This window comes from Peromyscus maniculatus, chromosome 2 (genome assembly GCF_049852395.1).
Source record: "Peromyscus maniculatus bairdii isolate BWxNUB_F1_BW_parent chromosome 2, HU_Pman_BW_mat_3.1, whole genome shotgun sequence".
NCBI classification, from domain to species: Eukaryota; Metazoa; Chordata; class Mammalia; order Rodentia; family Cricetidae; genus Peromyscus; species Peromyscus maniculatus.
In genome coordinates this window covers 148,894,598-148,910,654 of record NC_134853.1, presented here as the reverse complement: position 1 = coordinate 148,910,654, position 16,057 = coordinate 148,894,598, and the positions used below count along the sequence as shown (strand labels likewise).

At 44.5% G+C, this 16,057-nt stretch overlaps 1 protein-coding gene across 4 annotated transcripts in view; it reads left to right on the top strand.

The window, feature by feature from the left end:
• The window catches only part of Zcchc17 (zinc finger CCHC-type containing 17), a 50,227-nt gene that overhangs the window by 26,620 nt on the left and 7,550 nt on the right, over nt 1–16,057 (top strand). For all 4 annotated transcript variants that reach the window (XM_006975552.4, XM_006975553.4, XM_006975554.4 and 1 more), the window contains 4 exons: nt 1,490–1,590; nt 2,923–3,014; nt 9,557–9,657; nt 11,508–11,653. In XM_006975552.4, the coding sequence (XP_006975614.1) occupies nt 1,490–1,590; nt 2,923–3,014; nt 9,557–9,657; nt 11,508–11,653 (440 nt within the window). The remainder of the gene's footprint in view (nt 1–1,489; nt 1,591–2,922; nt 3,015–9,556; nt 9,658–11,507; nt 11,654–16,057) is intronic.

Here is a 16,057-nt window from a genome sequence, read left to right as displayed (position 1 = left end):
CTCCCTTTAAAATGGTCAACTGACAAACCTGTCTGGGTAGAACAGTGGCCTTTGACATCAGAAAAATTACAGACATTAGAATAGCTGATACAGGAGCAGCTAAATGCTCAACATATTGAAGAATCAACCAATCCTTGGAATTCTCCCACTTTTGTTATTAAAAAGAAATCTGGAAAATGGAGAATGGTGACAGATCTAAGAGCTATTAATAAGGCGATTCAGCCAGTGGGCTCTTTACAACCTGGAATTCCCTTACCTAAAGGATGGTCTATTATAGTGATTGATTTAAAAGACTTTTTTTATTTTTACTTTTGTAAGAATAAGATAAAGAAAAATTTGCCTTCTTGGTGCCTACTTATAATAATTCTCAGTCCATTAAAAGATATTAATGGAAATTTCTCCCACAAGGGATGTTAAAGAGCCCCACATTTGGACTCCAGATGAAGTGTTAATCGAATTAATCTTTATCAATAAAAAGTCAGATAACAGGGTAAGAACCTGGAAGATCAGAGAAAAGGGAGCAGCCGCCAGTCACTTCCTATGTCTTCCATTCCTCTGCTTCTGTTCCTCTGTCCAAAGGGCCGAGGTCCTCTCTCCACCCCACTTCACTACTTCCTGTCTCTCTGTCTACAGTCTTCCAAACCTCTATGGTTAATTTAGGTCAGCTAGTAGCGAGCTCTCCCCTCTCATTCCAAGCAAGCTTTCTTGTCAGAACACAATCAAAATATCATATAACATTCAACCCTGTATTTATGTGGTTGCTTTTGTTTTATTACACATTTATAACACTGTATAGTGTTTCATTTACTTTTTTTTCTCTTTTTTGGTGCTAGGAATTGAACCCCCAGCCTAGTGCATACTATGTACATGTTCTACCGCTGAGCTGTACTCCAGCCAAGCAGTTATTGAATCATTTATTGGGGCTAGAGAAACAGCTTAGTGATTAGAACACTGGCTGTTCTTCCAGAAGACCAGAGTTTGATTCCTAGCATCCACATGGCAGCACACAGCTGTCTATAACTCCAGTTCCAGGAGATCCAGCACCCTCTTTTGTTCTTTTGGGGCACTAGGCACACACATGGTGTACAGATATATGCAGGCAAAATGTCCATATACATAAAGTAAAATAATTTAAACAATGTTGGTTGGTTGCTTAGATTAAAGATTGTCTTAAATTGTTTTAGTTTGTAGTTGTTTTTTTTTTTTTTTTTTTGGGTTTTCGAGACAGGGTTTCTCTGTGTAGCTTTGCGCCTTTTCCTGGAACTCACTTGGTAGACCAGGCTGGCCTCGAACTCACAGAGATCCGCCTGGCTCTGCCTCCCGAGTGCTGGGACTAAAGGCGTGCGCCACCACCGCCCGGCTAGTTTGTAGTTTTTAATCTATATAACATTTTCATTGAAAATTTAAATTTCCCCCTGTATTCTCCATCTCCTATCTTTTCCTATCCATGCATTCAGAGTATAAATGTTTATTTCTTTCTTGTGCCCAGGTCTGGTCCATCGAACTCACATGTCATCCTGTCGAGTGGACAAGCCTTCTGAAATAGTAGATGTTGGAGACAAAGTGTGGGTGAAGCTTATTGGCCGAGAGGTAAAGTTTCTTGTAACTTCATGTGGTTTGAAAGGGTTATAAAAAACTAAGGTTTGATTGGAATTCTATGACGTCAAGTGTGTAAATGTTCATGGTGGCTGACATTCTTATTTTTAAATCTTGTCCCAGTCATCTATCTTGAGTTTGAATCTTCTGGTTGTCTGTCTGTCCTGCAGATTTAGGAGAAATAACATGAAGTAAGGAAGAAGAAGTGTGGTAGGAGTGGGTGTTCATAAACTCTCCTCCTGAGGTTCCGAAGGAGAAGAACCAAAGGAGGGGTTTCATCTCCCCCGTAGCTGCAGTGCTTGTCGGGTGCACTCCGGCTTGAGGCAGGCTGGAAAAGACACAGTTCACAGTCGTTTTTCCTAGCATGTGGCACCGTCTAGTGGAATGGGCAGTGTGGGCACGGGAATGCATGCTCTCTGTGCTCTACCAGGGAATGGCAGGCAGAAAGCCTTGGAGTTAGCAAAAAGCTGAAAACCCGTGTGAGTGCTTTCAATATGTTAGGTTTTGTAGCTACAATACTGAACCAGAGCTGAGTATGGTGGCATACCCTTGTAATTTTAGCATTCGAGCAGCTGAGGCAGGGGTGTGTGTGTGTATCTGCTGTCTGTCTGCCTATCCCCACATGCAGGCCACAATGTATGTGGAGATCAGAGGACAGTTTGCTGGAGTCATGCCCTCCCACTCCCACCCCATGTGGATCCTGAGAGTCGGACTCATGTCGTTAGGCCCGGCAGCAGTTACCTTTAACCCAATGAGCCATCTCACTGGCCCCTGGCCTGTTTTACTTCCAAGACAGGAATGGATGAAGATCGTTTCCTATATCTCTTCTTCCATTAAGTCTGCCCTTTCTACCTTTTGTACTCCCAATGTTCTTAACTTAGTACTTAGTCTATTTGATGTCTGTAGTGATGGTTACAAGCTTGACTCCGAAGTATTACAAATCAATGGTCAGGTACTTAAGGGGTTTGGAGGCTTAGCAACATAGCTTGGTTGGTAAATGCTTGCCACGTAGACATGAAGACCTGAGTTCAGTTGCACTAGGTGTGTGGTGGTGCACTCCTGTAACCCCAGTGCTGGGAGGTGCAGGCAGGAGGGTCCTGGAGACGTGCTGGTCAGCCAACCAGACTGAATGGCTGAGCTCTGGTTCTCAAAAAAGAAAACAAGGTAGAGGTTCCAGAGAGATGCCCCTCAGGTTGATCTTTGGCCTCTGTACACAACATGCACTCACATGAACACCCCCTACACACACACACACACACACACACACACACACACACACACACACACACACACGGGTTTTGGTGACTCTTCTTTTGTCTTTTTCAGATGAAAAATGATAGAATAAAAGTGTCCCTCTCCATGAAAGTTGTCAACCAAGGAACTGGGAAAGACCTCGATCCCAACAACGTTATCATTGAGTAGGTAAAGGGTTCAGAAGAGCTGAAATCCCACAAGTACAGCTTGCGTAAATTAGAAGAGATTGGGCCTGCTACCCTTTGTAGGCTGTGATATTAAGGAGGACTGCTGCACTGATGACCTCGGGCTTTTCTAGGTGTGAAGTGTGCTTCTTGTCTGTTCTGAGGCAGGGTCTCACTGTGTAGCCTGGGTGGCCTGAAGCCCAGTGGGCATGCCCCACACAGCCTGCTGTGTGGCGATGGAATGACCACACCTTTCTAGCGCTGGAGCGTCTCGGCCGCAGTTTGTTCCCTTCCCCTCCCTCTTTCTGCTCTCCTTCAGTCCAGAGCAGCCAGCGCTCATGAAGTGCTGTCACTTGCCTCGCCTCGCCTCGGTGATGTCTGCATTGGCTCTGAAGAAAGGTAGAGACGGGGAGTGGGCACTCCTCCCTGTCTTGGAACACAGCACCTTCCTCGGCTCATCTGAGAGCCCTCCATTTCCCTTCAGCGTGGAAGGTTTTCTCTTGATCTAAGTGATGTCTGGAGATACAGGAAACAGGCTATCTGACTCAGATCCTTTCTTGAGTTTCTTTCTGTAAAAAATTTACATTCATTTATTTACTGGGGGCATGTGTGGGGTCAGAAGAACTTGTGGGAGCAGTTCTCTCCCTCTACCATTCAGGCCTGGCGTAGGGGGTAAAACTCGGGGCCTCAGACTTCTATGGCAGGTGCTTTTTTTTTTGTTTTTTGAGACAGGGTTTCTCTATGTAGCTTTGTGCCTTTCCTGGAACTCACTTGGTAGCCCAGGCTAGCCTCGAACTCAAAGAGATCCGCCTGCCTCTGCCTCCCAAGTGCTGGGATTAAAGGCGTGCGCCACCACCGCCCGGCAGCTTTTGTTTTGTTTTGTTTGAGGGGAGAAGGTGTTTGTTTTTGAGATGGGTCTCTATGAACCCTTGCTAGCCTGCTACTTGTTATGTAGACCTGGCTGGCCTTGAACTTAGGGAGATCCTCCTGCCTCTGCCTCTCAAGTGCTGAGTTAAAAGGCGTGCGCCACCATGCCTGGCTGAAATACTTTTTCCTGGTAGGTCCTCTGTTGTGAGAGAGACTTTTCTGGGGAGATGCCACGCACCAATGCAATGCCACCCAGGAAGGGAGTCCACAGCAGACCAGATTAATGACTGGTCTGAGTCTGACTGAACCAGCACGGTTTTTCTCGGGTTACAAACAGGAGTGTGGGTAAGGACTCCCTCCTAGGGACAGGGGTGGCTTCAAAGCAGCCGCATTGCTGCAGAGCCCACCCCAGCCCTGGTGACAGCGCAACTGAAATGCAACCCTGGCGCTCTCAACTCCCCGGGTCTGCGGATTTCCTCCCCAGCTCTGCTGGCCAGAGCCTCCTCTTGAGCAGCTGTTCGCTGTCTCTGTAAAGCTGGGGAGGGGCCTTTGAGAATCCTGTACCTTTCAGCTTTCCCAGACATCCGAACAGAAGGACATTACCTCTGATCTCATGAGCCACCTGCCCCATCCCAAGAGGGAATGTTTCAATTCCAGGGAAGCTGCTATTAATTACCCTGTCCCTTATTGAGTTGTTGTTGAGATAGGGTCTCTCAGCATAAGCCATGGCTGTTCTGGAACTCACTGTGTACACCAGGGTAGACTTCTAACTCTGAGATTCTCCTGCCTCTGCCTCCCTGGTGCTGGTATTGAAGACTGTGCCACCACTCCTGCCTCTTCATTGAATTTCTGTCCCAAAGTTGCAAACTCTGGCGTGGTGTGGGGGGATGGAGGAGGTGGTGGGGATGGAGGAGGTTGTAATGGCCCATTGGGTGAAGGCACTTGCTGTGTAAACCTGCCAGTCTGAGTTCAGTCCTTGAAACCTGTGTAAAGATCGAAGGAGAGACCCAACTCCATCAAGTTGTACACACACACACACACACACACACACACACACACACACACACACACACACACAAAATCCCTTGAGGGGATCATTAACTATTTCCAGTGTTTCAAGCAAGTCAGCTAAATCATACATTTATCTTCAGGTTAACCATGCTATTATTCATTGATTTTTGATGTTAAACATCATGCTCTTTCTCTCTGGCAGCAACAACATTGATTAATAAATAAACTAGATGTGGTGGCACATTCCTATAATCCCAGTATTTGGGAGACTAAGGCAAGAGGATATGAAGTTAAAGGCTAGCCTGAGCTACATAGTGAGCTTGAGGCCATTCTGGGCTGCATATTGAGAACCTGGCCCCTCTAACATACCCACAAAGAGTAATGAATATAATTTGAATGAGATCTTTTTTGCAGAAAAAAAAAATGAAGCTTTCATGTTTATAGTTCTGAGAAAATTTGCTTCAGTACAAAGGCATTTATCGGACAAGAAGGGAGGTAGTGTTTATTGAGAAGATACTGTGTAGCAGACACAAGGCAGGCGTACATCAGTGCCTCTGATTCTTACACTAACCTGTGAGTTAAGCATGGTTTCCTGTTTCCTTTCCTATTTCTAGATGATTGTGTAGCAGATTTATGGGCCAGATGCTTTGATGTAGGACCCAGAGTTAAAGCACATACCCTGCTCACCACAGTGTCTCTAGCCTCTGTGAGACTAAGCCTTTCATATTTCTGTAGTTTAGCTCTAAATATTGATGTATTTGTAGGAGGTCTGCTTATTTGTAAAATCACTTGTCAGTTATAGTGGTAATCTCTTACAACTCAACTCAGAAATGCTGAAGTTTGGCACTTACTGATTGAATCCTCAAAGAATCCTGTGCTTTTCAGACTCGTTAAAAAGCTGTGAATTCCTGGGGCCTGGAGAGATGTCTCAGCAGTTAAGAGCCCGTGAATGTCTTCAACCAGCCCAGGCCTTGAGGACCCAGGCTGGGTAGCTTCCACCCACCTGAGCCAAGTGACATCAGCAGGTCTATTGCAGATTCTTTTTCTCTGTTGGTTTTTCAAGACACGGTTTCTGTGTGTAACCACCCTCCCTGTCCTGGAACTCACTCTGTAGATCAGGCTGGCCTAGAATTCACAAAGATCCACTTGCCTCTGCCTCCTGAGAGCTGGGATCAAAGGCATGTGCCACCACTGCCTGGCCTGTCACAGATTCTTAATCTCGATAAACTCAGCTTTTTTTTTCTTTCTATAAAGAGACATATCTCAGAAATAACAGAATGAGGGCCGTCGAGATGGCTCAGTGGGTAAAGGACTACTGAGACCCAGCTGGGGAAGGAAGAACTGCCTCCTGCAAATTGCCCTCTGCCCTCTACACATGCACTGTGTGTGCACACAGTAAATGTAATAAAAAATGACCGAATCATTGAAGAAAGGTTTTATTAGCAGGTAGCTATCTTAATGCCAAGTCTATCATAACACTTAGTGTAGATAGCTACTTATGGTCATTATTTTAAGTGCCTCTCTGCTTTTCCCAGGACTGAGACTGACACACTTTTTCTGTTGAAAGAATGTGTGTGGCTCATGAGAACAGGTGCCTGCCTCCTGTCGTGCCCAATCTCTAGGGTTTTCTTCCTTCCTCCCTCCCTCCCTCCCTCCCTCCCTTTCTTTTTCTTTTTCTTTTTCTTTTTCTTTTTCTTTTTCTTTTTCTTTTTTGCTTTTTCAAGACAGGGTTTCTTTGTGTAGTCCTGACTATCCTGGAACTCTGTAGCCCAGGCTGGCCTTGAACTCAGAGATCTGCCTGTCTCTGGGATTGAAGGTGGGCACTGCCTCTTCCCAGCTATGTTCTTTTCTTGAGAGCATTCATTTACTGTCTGTTAACATTACAAGGCAGCTGGAGGAGGAGGAGTTTCTTGCAGGACCTCTGTTCAGGAAGAAGGTGACATTTGAGCTACGTCTTAAGGAGTGGATATGGATTCAGGAAGCAGGAGAAGGAATGGTGTTTCGGGAAGTGAAGGGACTTTAGGAAAGGCACAGGCAGAAAAGGCACAGCCCATCAGGGGCTCCTGTGCGTGGAAGAGGTGACCAATCAAGTCTGTCTTCCCCCCACCCCCCAGCTGTCTTCTGATCATGCCAGCATTTTGTTGTGGTGCTGGGGATTGGACCTCAGGCCTTGTACATCCTAGGCACATGCTCTTTGTTCATTTGCTCCCATCGGTACTAACACTGGCACATAGCACTTACTAGTTAACTTGGGTGGACTGCATGAAAAAGCGGAAGCATGGAGACCACTGAGAGTGAGCAACTCTTTCACATGGGTCGTGACCCACTGGTTGAGAACCATTGCTCTATGTGAATTACAGTGAAGCCTGACCAACACAGTGGCAGTGGGGGGCAGAAAGTGAGAGCTGAAGGTGAGACCCTTGTTATGTGGGAGGTCTGGTCGGGCATGTGCTGGGCTAGAATCCCCAAGTACTGGGATTGATTATAACGATATGTCTAAGCTTTGGCTCAGGGCCACTTAAAACTCTGCTCTTTGGCCGGGAAATGGTGGCACATGCCTTTAATCCCAGCACTCGGGAGGCAGAGCTAGGTGGATCTCTGTGAGTTCGAGGCCAGCCTGGTCTACAGAGTGAGTTCCAGGACAGCCAAGACTACACAGAGAAACCCTGTCTAAAAAAAAAAAAAGCAAGAAAGAAAGAAAAAAGAAAAGAAAGAAACAAAGAAAAGAAAAAAAACTGCTTTTCAAATTAGCACATCTGAAAACCTGTAAGGAAGTGACTTGCTCTATGTTTCCAGATGCCTGTCTTGGCTTTTATTCTTCAGACTTTGTTTTGAAAGGGCCCATTTCTATAACCCATACCAGATAATTGACTCTATGCATTTAAATTCTTCTAGGGCAAAGGCCAGACATTTGTGCAAACATTTTCAGAACTTAAATTATATGCTTGTCTATGCTGTCTACCTAGGTAGCTGTGGATAGCATGGGGCTATTTAAATGTAAATTAAGTGAAATTAAGTAAAATTTAAGAACTGGATCTGATTGTGCAGACCTGTAACCCTAGCTAGCCCAGGCAGCTTAGTGAGACTCTTGTTTCACAAACAGTAGAACTATAACACAGAGTATCCATTGTGTGTGTGTGTGCAAAACAAACATACATAATAATTCTTTTGTTACTAAAAGTTGCAACCAGGACTTTTTGCTAGGCCTATGTTCTTAAACAATGTTAATATCTTAGGTACTATTATTTTGAGACAGAGCCTTGCTAAATTGCTCAGGCTGGTCTTGAACTTGTGAAACTCCTCTTCAGCCTCTCCAGTCCTGGTATTACAGGTGTGTACCATCATTGCCAGCTACTGTAAAGAGAAAAGTGGTTTTGTGTTCAGAGAAAGAATGGCAGTTACTCTGGGAGTAGGCTTGAGGACTAGCAGTGAGCAGGAGATGACTGGTTTTTGTTTTCTGTTTTGCGTGATGTAATAGCCCTGGCTGTCCTAGAACTCGGTGTATAGACCAGGCTGGCCTCATACTCAGAGATCTGCCTGTCTCTGCCTCCTGAGTGCTGGAATTAAAGGCTTGTACTACCACCGCTGGGCTGAGATGTCTGTTTTAAGATATCAACCCCAGTGCTGGTTATATGGGGAAGTTCAGGCTGTGAAAACTTAAGTGTATACTTGCTGTAAGTGCCTTTCGTGTCTTTTATATGCTCATTAAAAGTGTCAGGAATAGCCAGGTGGTGGCGGCGCACGCCTTTAATCCCAGCACTCGGGAGGCAGAGCCAGGAGGATCCGTGTGAGTTTGAGGCCAGCCTGGTCTACAGAGCAAGATCCAGGACAGGCACCAAAACTACACAGAGAAACCCTGTCTCAAAAAACCAAAAAAAGAAAAGAAAAGAAAAAAAAGAAAGAAAGAAAGGAAAGTGTCAGGAATAGAAACAACAATCACCTGTAGCCTAGGCACTCAGGAAAGAAGACTTGAAGAGAAGAACTTTGGAATGTTTGGGTAGTGCATTGTGAAGGTGGAGTAAGAGAGGGCAGGGCATTTTAGAGTGGGGTCTGCCTAAGGAAAGGCACTCAGCCACTGAGAAGAGTAGAATTGACTGTTGGCCAGGGCCTAAGTAAAATAAAGAGGAAACTGGAGAAGTAGGTTTGAGACAAACTGAAAACCCCAATACCAAGGTCTCGTAAAGAACTCAGACTTGCTTTTTAGAAAGCCTGTAAAGGTGCCACTACTGCCTAGCAATTATACTTTCAAATATCTTTCCTGTATATTACTGAGAGAAGACCTAGTCTCATTCATAATTGTTCATTCAAAGCCCCATTCTGTGTTAGACAGTAGTGGTGCACGCCCTTACCTGCAGCACTCGGGAGGCAGAGGCAGGCAGGCACATCTAAGTTCAAGGCCAGCCTGGTCTACAGAGCAAGTTGCAGGACAGCCAGGGCTACAGAGAAACCCTGTCTCAAAAAACCAAAACAAAACAAAAACAAAGCTTATTCTAAATGAGAAAAAAAAAGAGGGAGCTATTTCACTGTCTCATTGTCCCAATGCTTTTCTTCTCTTTCCCTCTTCCTTGCCAAAAACCAAACAGAAAACCAACAAGCTGCGTTACGTTGTAATATATCTGGCCACTTCTGGAAAGCGCCAGTGGTCGGGATCTCTTTCATTACAGGCAAGAAGAGAGGCGGAGGCGCTCCTTCCAGGATTACACTGGGCAGAAGATCACCCTTGAGGCTGTCCTGAACACCATCTGCAAAAAGTGTGGCTGCAAAGGTACGGGAAGTCTGCCGTTTCTGTCCCCTCCCCTGGCTGAAGGAGACCATGGTAGTGTAGCTCAGTGTGGTTTTCAGTTGGCCGCTGCCCGCCCTCCCTCACACCGCCCTCTGCCACACTGATCTCTAAGCACAATTACTCCTCTGTAGAAATTAAATGACTTGGAGATACATTCCCTAAGGATCCAAATGAGATCTTTTCTTCTTCTTCATCTTTATCTCTTTAAGTTCAGAATTTTGAATACAGGGTCCTTTTTTTGTCATAAAGATAGAGGATTGTCACTTCCTTTGGGCTCTATTTCCTCAGATTTCTTCTAGTCTTACTCAAATATTAAAAGCTTTTCAGCCTGACTTCCCTTATTAGAGCTATAATGAGAGAGATTGCCATCTTCTTATTTCCAGAGTGACCTCAATTTGTCACCTCTCCTCCCTAGCTTCCCATCCATCATGCTTTGCTCATTTTTCTGCAGTGACTGGTTGCAGATTTGTGTCCTGGTTGAATTTGTGGGGCATCTATCTATCTATCTATCTATCTGTCTATCTATCTATCTATTTTACGTGCATTGGTGTTTTGCCAGCATGTATGTCTGTGTGAAGGTGTCAGATCCTGTAACTGGAGTTACAGACAGTTGTGAGCTGCCGTGTGGGAGCTGGAAATTGGACCCAGGTCCTCTGGAAGAGCAGCCAGTGCTCTTAACTGCTGAGCCATCTCTCCAGCCCCGAATTTGTGGGTTTTTTAAGCCCTATTTTTTATTAATATATAAAGAGAAGGATAATGTAACAGTGAGAGAAGCAATAGCCCTTGAGGAAATTGTGGTAGTATTTGAATATTTGGTATTTGGATTATTTCTAGATATTTGGAAAACTGTGCTGTATCCTTCTTTCCAGGCCCCATCCAACTTCTAGGCTCAAAATACAAACACATTTACCCATACCTCTGTTGTTACTCCTCACACTTCTTTCCTATTCTTGAGATGAAGTGTCTTAGAAACTTACTGTAGCTCTAGCTTCCGGGGATCAGACGCCCTCTTCTGGTCTCCTTGGGCACCTGCACTCATGTGTACATACCCACACACAGATAACAACAAAAGGGACCCTCAATACCACCACAGGCTCAGTGTGGAGCCCCCTTACCTGTATCCACATGATGGCCCACAGAACAGAGAGGAATGGCAAGAAGTAGAATTTTACCCAGCCCGCAAAGGTCAGGTTGAAGGTGTTTGACTTCGGTGTATCAAAAGCAGCCCCAAAGGGGGAGACAGCCAACCTGAGCTGAGTGTTTGCTGCTGAGTGACCCTGAGCTACTTAACTCTAGGCCTTCGCATCTGATACAAATGCAGGGTGTTGGATTTCACGATCTCTAAGGCCCTTGCCAGACCTGACAGTCTGAATTCTCAGTCACCCTGGGTGTCTGTGCCTGTCTCTGTGTGTGCTGGCGTGGATGTGAGTGCCCACTTCCTGCCAGCTATCTTCCTTTAGGGCTTGGCCTGCAGTTCACTTCCCTCTGTTAAGCATTCTGCTCTCTGGAGCAGCCTTGCATTGTCAGGAGTAAGTTCCAAAATAGATCTTTAAAAATTAATAAGCCCCATTGTTAAGGGAGGGCAGCACAAGCTTGCTTGCTTGTATCTTCTGCCTTTTCCAAAGCAGCACCGGTGTCTCCCGCAGCTCTAACACCAGCTGCTCGCCTGGCTCGGGCTGAGTGAGCATTGCCACCTTGAGGTGGCAGAAATGCCACTCGGATAAACTCAGTAATATCTTTGAAGCAGTGGGCCGTGTCAGGAGCCTCTGGAAGGCATCCACCTGCGGAGGAGGGCAGCTCTTCCCTCTCCAGCCTTTGTTTCTTTTCCACAGGCCACTTTGCAAAAGACTGTTTCATGCAGCCAGGTGGAACCAAGTATTCTCTGATCCCTGAGGAGGAAGAGGAAAAAGAAGAGGCAAAGGAAGAAGGAATTGAGAAGCCTGATCCCACAAAAAATTCTTCCAGAAAAAGAAAAAAGGTAAGAGCTGGCTTACTTTTATTTATCTCATTTTTTTGTAGGTATTAAAATATAAATGCTTTGTGTACACATTTTTGAAATAGTGAAAAATGAAAAAAGCAAGCTTTCCAGAGAGAGTTGTATAGACAGTCTTGGCATACTCTAATCTTTTTTCCTAGCTAACAATATAAATAGATGCATATACATATAATATAAAATAATGATCTTGTAAATGTACTCCTTACTTTTTTTCATTTTTTTTTTTTCTTTCCGAGACAGGGTTTCTCTGTGTAGCTTTGTGCCTTTCCTGGAACTCACTTGGTAGCCCAGGCTGGCCCTGAACTCACAAAGATCCACCTGCCTCTGCCTCCCAAGTGCTGGGATTAAAGGCGTGTGCCACCACTGCCCGGCCATTTTTATTTTTAAGTATCCTTAAATGTTCTTTTTTTTTTTTTTTTTTTTTTTTTTTTTTCTGGTTTTTCGAGACAGGGTTTCTCTTGTGTAGCTTTGCGCCTTTCCTGGAACTCACTTGGTAGCCCAGGCTGGCCTCGAGCTCACAGAGATCCGCCTGTCTCTGCCTCCCGAGTGCTGGGATTAAAGGCTTGCGCCACCACCGCCTGGCTTAAATGTTCTTAAAACACTTGATGTTAAAAGCCACATGATGAGCAGGTCTCTGAGTTCGAGGACGGAGTGAGTTCCAGGACAGCCAAGGCTACACAGAGAAACCCTGTCTCAAAAAACAAACAAACAAATAAGCCACATAATATTTCACTCAATGACTATGAATATTGATTGATTGATTGATTTAGTTAGTTAGTTTTGAGACAGGTTCTCTTGTAGCCCAGGCTGGCCTCAAACTTGATATATATATATATATTCCAGGATGACCTTAAACTCTTGATCTTCCTCCCAGATGTGCCATTGTGCTTGGCTGTAATTATTAATTTATTTTAATATTACTGGACACTTAATACTTCCAACTAAAATGCTGGCTATACCTCCTTACTTTTCTTTGGATATGTCCCTGGGATAAACTTACTGAGTCCAGGCTGGGAAGATGCCTCAGTTCGTAAGAGCACTGGCTGCTCCTGCAGAGGACCTGGGTTCAGTGGTCCATACCCAATGATGGCGCACACCCACCTGTAATTCCAGTTCCAGGGGAATCTACCACCCTCTTCTGGCCTCCAGGGGCACTACATGCATGTGGTGCATGTGCATACATACAAGCAAAATATCCATACACATAAAATAAAAATACATTAATCTTTTCACAAGAGGGAGGGTCTGGACAGATGACTCAGGGGTTCAGAGCTGAATTAATTGAGTTAAGGGAACCAGGTGTGATAGCTCACACCTGTAATCTTAGTGTCCAGGAGGCAGAGGAAGATGGGTTGTCACAAGCTCAGGGCCACCGTAGCATACATAGTGAGTTACAGACATTTGGGGGCTGTAGACTATGACTCTGTCTTGGTGGGGGGAAGCCTGGTAGATCTCTGTGAATTAGAAGCTGACTTGGTGTACGTACATAAAGAGTTCCAGAAAAGCAGGGCTACGTAGAGACCCTGTCTCAAAAGGAAAAAAGAAAAGAAACAAACAAAAGAAAACAAAGATACTGAGTTAGATTTTAGGGCTCTGGGGCTGGAGAAATGGCTCAGTGGTTAAGAGCACTTGCTGTTCCTGCAGAGGACCTGGGTTTGATTCCCAGAGCCTGCATGATGGTTCACAGCCATTCATAACGCTAGTTCTAGGGGACTGATGCCTTTTTTTTTTTTTAACCTTCATGGGCAACAACCATGCATGTGGTGCACATAAACACATGTAGGCAAAATAACTCACTAAATAAAATAAATAAAAGAAAGACTTTAAGACTCTTGCTAGATTTATCAAATTGTCTCCTAGGATGTACTTCCTGTCCCCATCAGTGGAAAAAAAAATCCCTGTCTGCTGGAGTTACCCTCTTTTACTGCTTAGAGCACAGTGATTCACACAGCAGATTTTTGTGGTACAGAAGGAAAGGAGATTTGTAACGTGCTATGCAGAGAAGTCAAAGAACTGTACTGGAGTTTGGTCAGCCAGTAGTTGTTCCCCTAACTTGTAGGATATTTCTGTTTTGTTGTTGTTGTTGTGTTTTGTTTTCTGTTGTGGTGGTTGTTTGGGGGTGGGAGAGAACAGGGTTTCTCACTATGTAGCCCTGGCTGTCCTGGAACTCTGTAGACCAGGCTGTCCTCAAACTCACCAGAGGTCCACCTGCCTCTGCCTTCTGAGTGCTGGGATTACAGATGTGCACCACCATACCCAGCTTTTGGTGTTTTTTAAGATTGAGTTTCAGGGGCTGGAGAGATGGCTCAGAGGTTAAGAGCACTGACTGCTCTTCCAGAGGTCCTGAGTTCAATTCCCAGCAACCACATGGTGGCTCACAACCATCTGTAATGAGATCTAGTGCCCTCTTCTGGCCTGCAGTCACATATGCTGTATAAATAATAAATAAATAAATCTTTAAAAAAAAAAAAAGGTTGAGTTTCACACTGTAGCCCCAGCTGGCTTTGAACTTTCAGTGATCCTCTTGCCCCAGCCTCCTGAGTGCTAGGGTTGCAGGTGTGAACCACCATGCCCAGCTTTTTAAATATGTCTTGAGTGGTCATTTTGTGTACAGCATTGCAAGCTTTGGGGGTAAAAGGCTCTGGTGTAATCTATTCCCTCAGTGGCATCATCAAAGTGAAGGATTATTTTCATTTTGTAGGTAAGGAGAAGGGGCTGTTACAACATTAGAATTAGCCAAGTAGCATGAAAGTCACTGACTTGTACATTCTCTCCATATCCCTGACCTGGGACCTCCCTAGTTCTTTAGACTTCGGCTTGAGTCTTTCAAACCTAGTTTGGGGTCCTTGGGAACTTGTGACTGGCTAGGTAAATTTAAACTAACCACAGTTCTTTCATTTGCAGAGTGGGATTGTTGTGATCTATGGCAATGTTCCCTGTGGGGTGATGCCCAGCTCCTCAAAATAGAAAGTGATGACAAGCCAGTTCCTAATTGATACTGACTCTTTTTTGGAGACATAATCTCATAGCTCAGACTGAGCTCGAACTCTTTATGTAGTCCAGGCTGACCTTGAACAACTGATCCGCCTGCCTCCACCTCTGGAGTGCTTCTTCACCACAACACCTAGCTCCAGCACTCCTAAACACACTACTGTAATCTCTGATCTCTAGGGGGTTGTTGTTATTTGTTTTTATTATTTATTGTCTATGGGGGTTGTGCCTGCATGTATGTCTGTGTACCGTGTGTGCCTGGTGCCAGCTGAGGCCAGAGAGGGAGTCAGATCCCCTGGAACTGTAGTTACAGATGTTTGTGAGCTGCTGTGTAGATGCTGGGAATTGAATCCGGGTCCTCTATTAGAGTTGCCAGTACTCTTAACCAATGAACCATCTCTTAACTGCTACACCCCATAATCTTTTATGAGCTCTTTGACAACACACATACACATACCACCCTTGTTTCTGCCCTTCTGTTTATGTACCTTGTTTTAGCAATATTGTCCTCCTAAGAGAGAAGCCATATATGCCTTTACTTTATTCTCTATCTCACATTCACTTAGTTCCCAGGTCCTTCCTGTTAAAAGTTCCCTACTATTACTATGAGTCCTCCTCCTCCTCCCTGTATGACTGCTTGTACCCCAGGCTAGCCATGGACTGGTGATCCTATTGTTGACCTCCTGAATGCTCTTGGCATTGGAATTGTGCCTGGAGAGGGCATATTCTCAGCATCCTAAAATTATATTGCTTCTGCCTCCCATGTGTCCAGAAGAGTGTTAGTCACTTGATATAACAAGATACTAAGGTCACCTTTAGCCAGTTGGTTTTTTTGTTTTGTTTTGGTTTGGTTTTGTTGAGTGTGAGTGTGTGTGTGTGTGTTAAAGATTTATTTTTATGTGTATCAGTGTTTGCCTGCATGCATATTTGTTTGGCTGGTTTTAGTTGTTTTTGTTTTCTTTTCTTTTTTAATATATAATTTATTTTTTATTTTATGTTCATTGGTGTTTTGCCTGCATGTATGTCTGTGTGAGAGTTTTAGAAGCCCTGGAACTGACAGACAAGTGTGAGCTACCATGTGGGTATTGGGAATTGAACCTAAGTTCTCTGGAAGAAAAGCCACTGCTCTTAACGATTGAGTCATCTCTCCAGCCCTTGTTTTTGGTTTTTTGTTTTTGTTTTTGTTTTTGTTTTTGTTTTTGTTTGTTTGTTTGGTTGTTGGTTTTTTTTTGTTTTTTGTTTTTTTTTTTGTTTTTGTTTTTTTTTGAGACAGGGTTTCACTGTGCATCCCTGGTTGGCCTGACAGAGATCTACCTGCCTCTGCCTCCTGAGTGCTGGGATTAAAGATACAGCTTAGCCAGTTTCTTAAAAAAATTATTTTAAAATGAATTATTT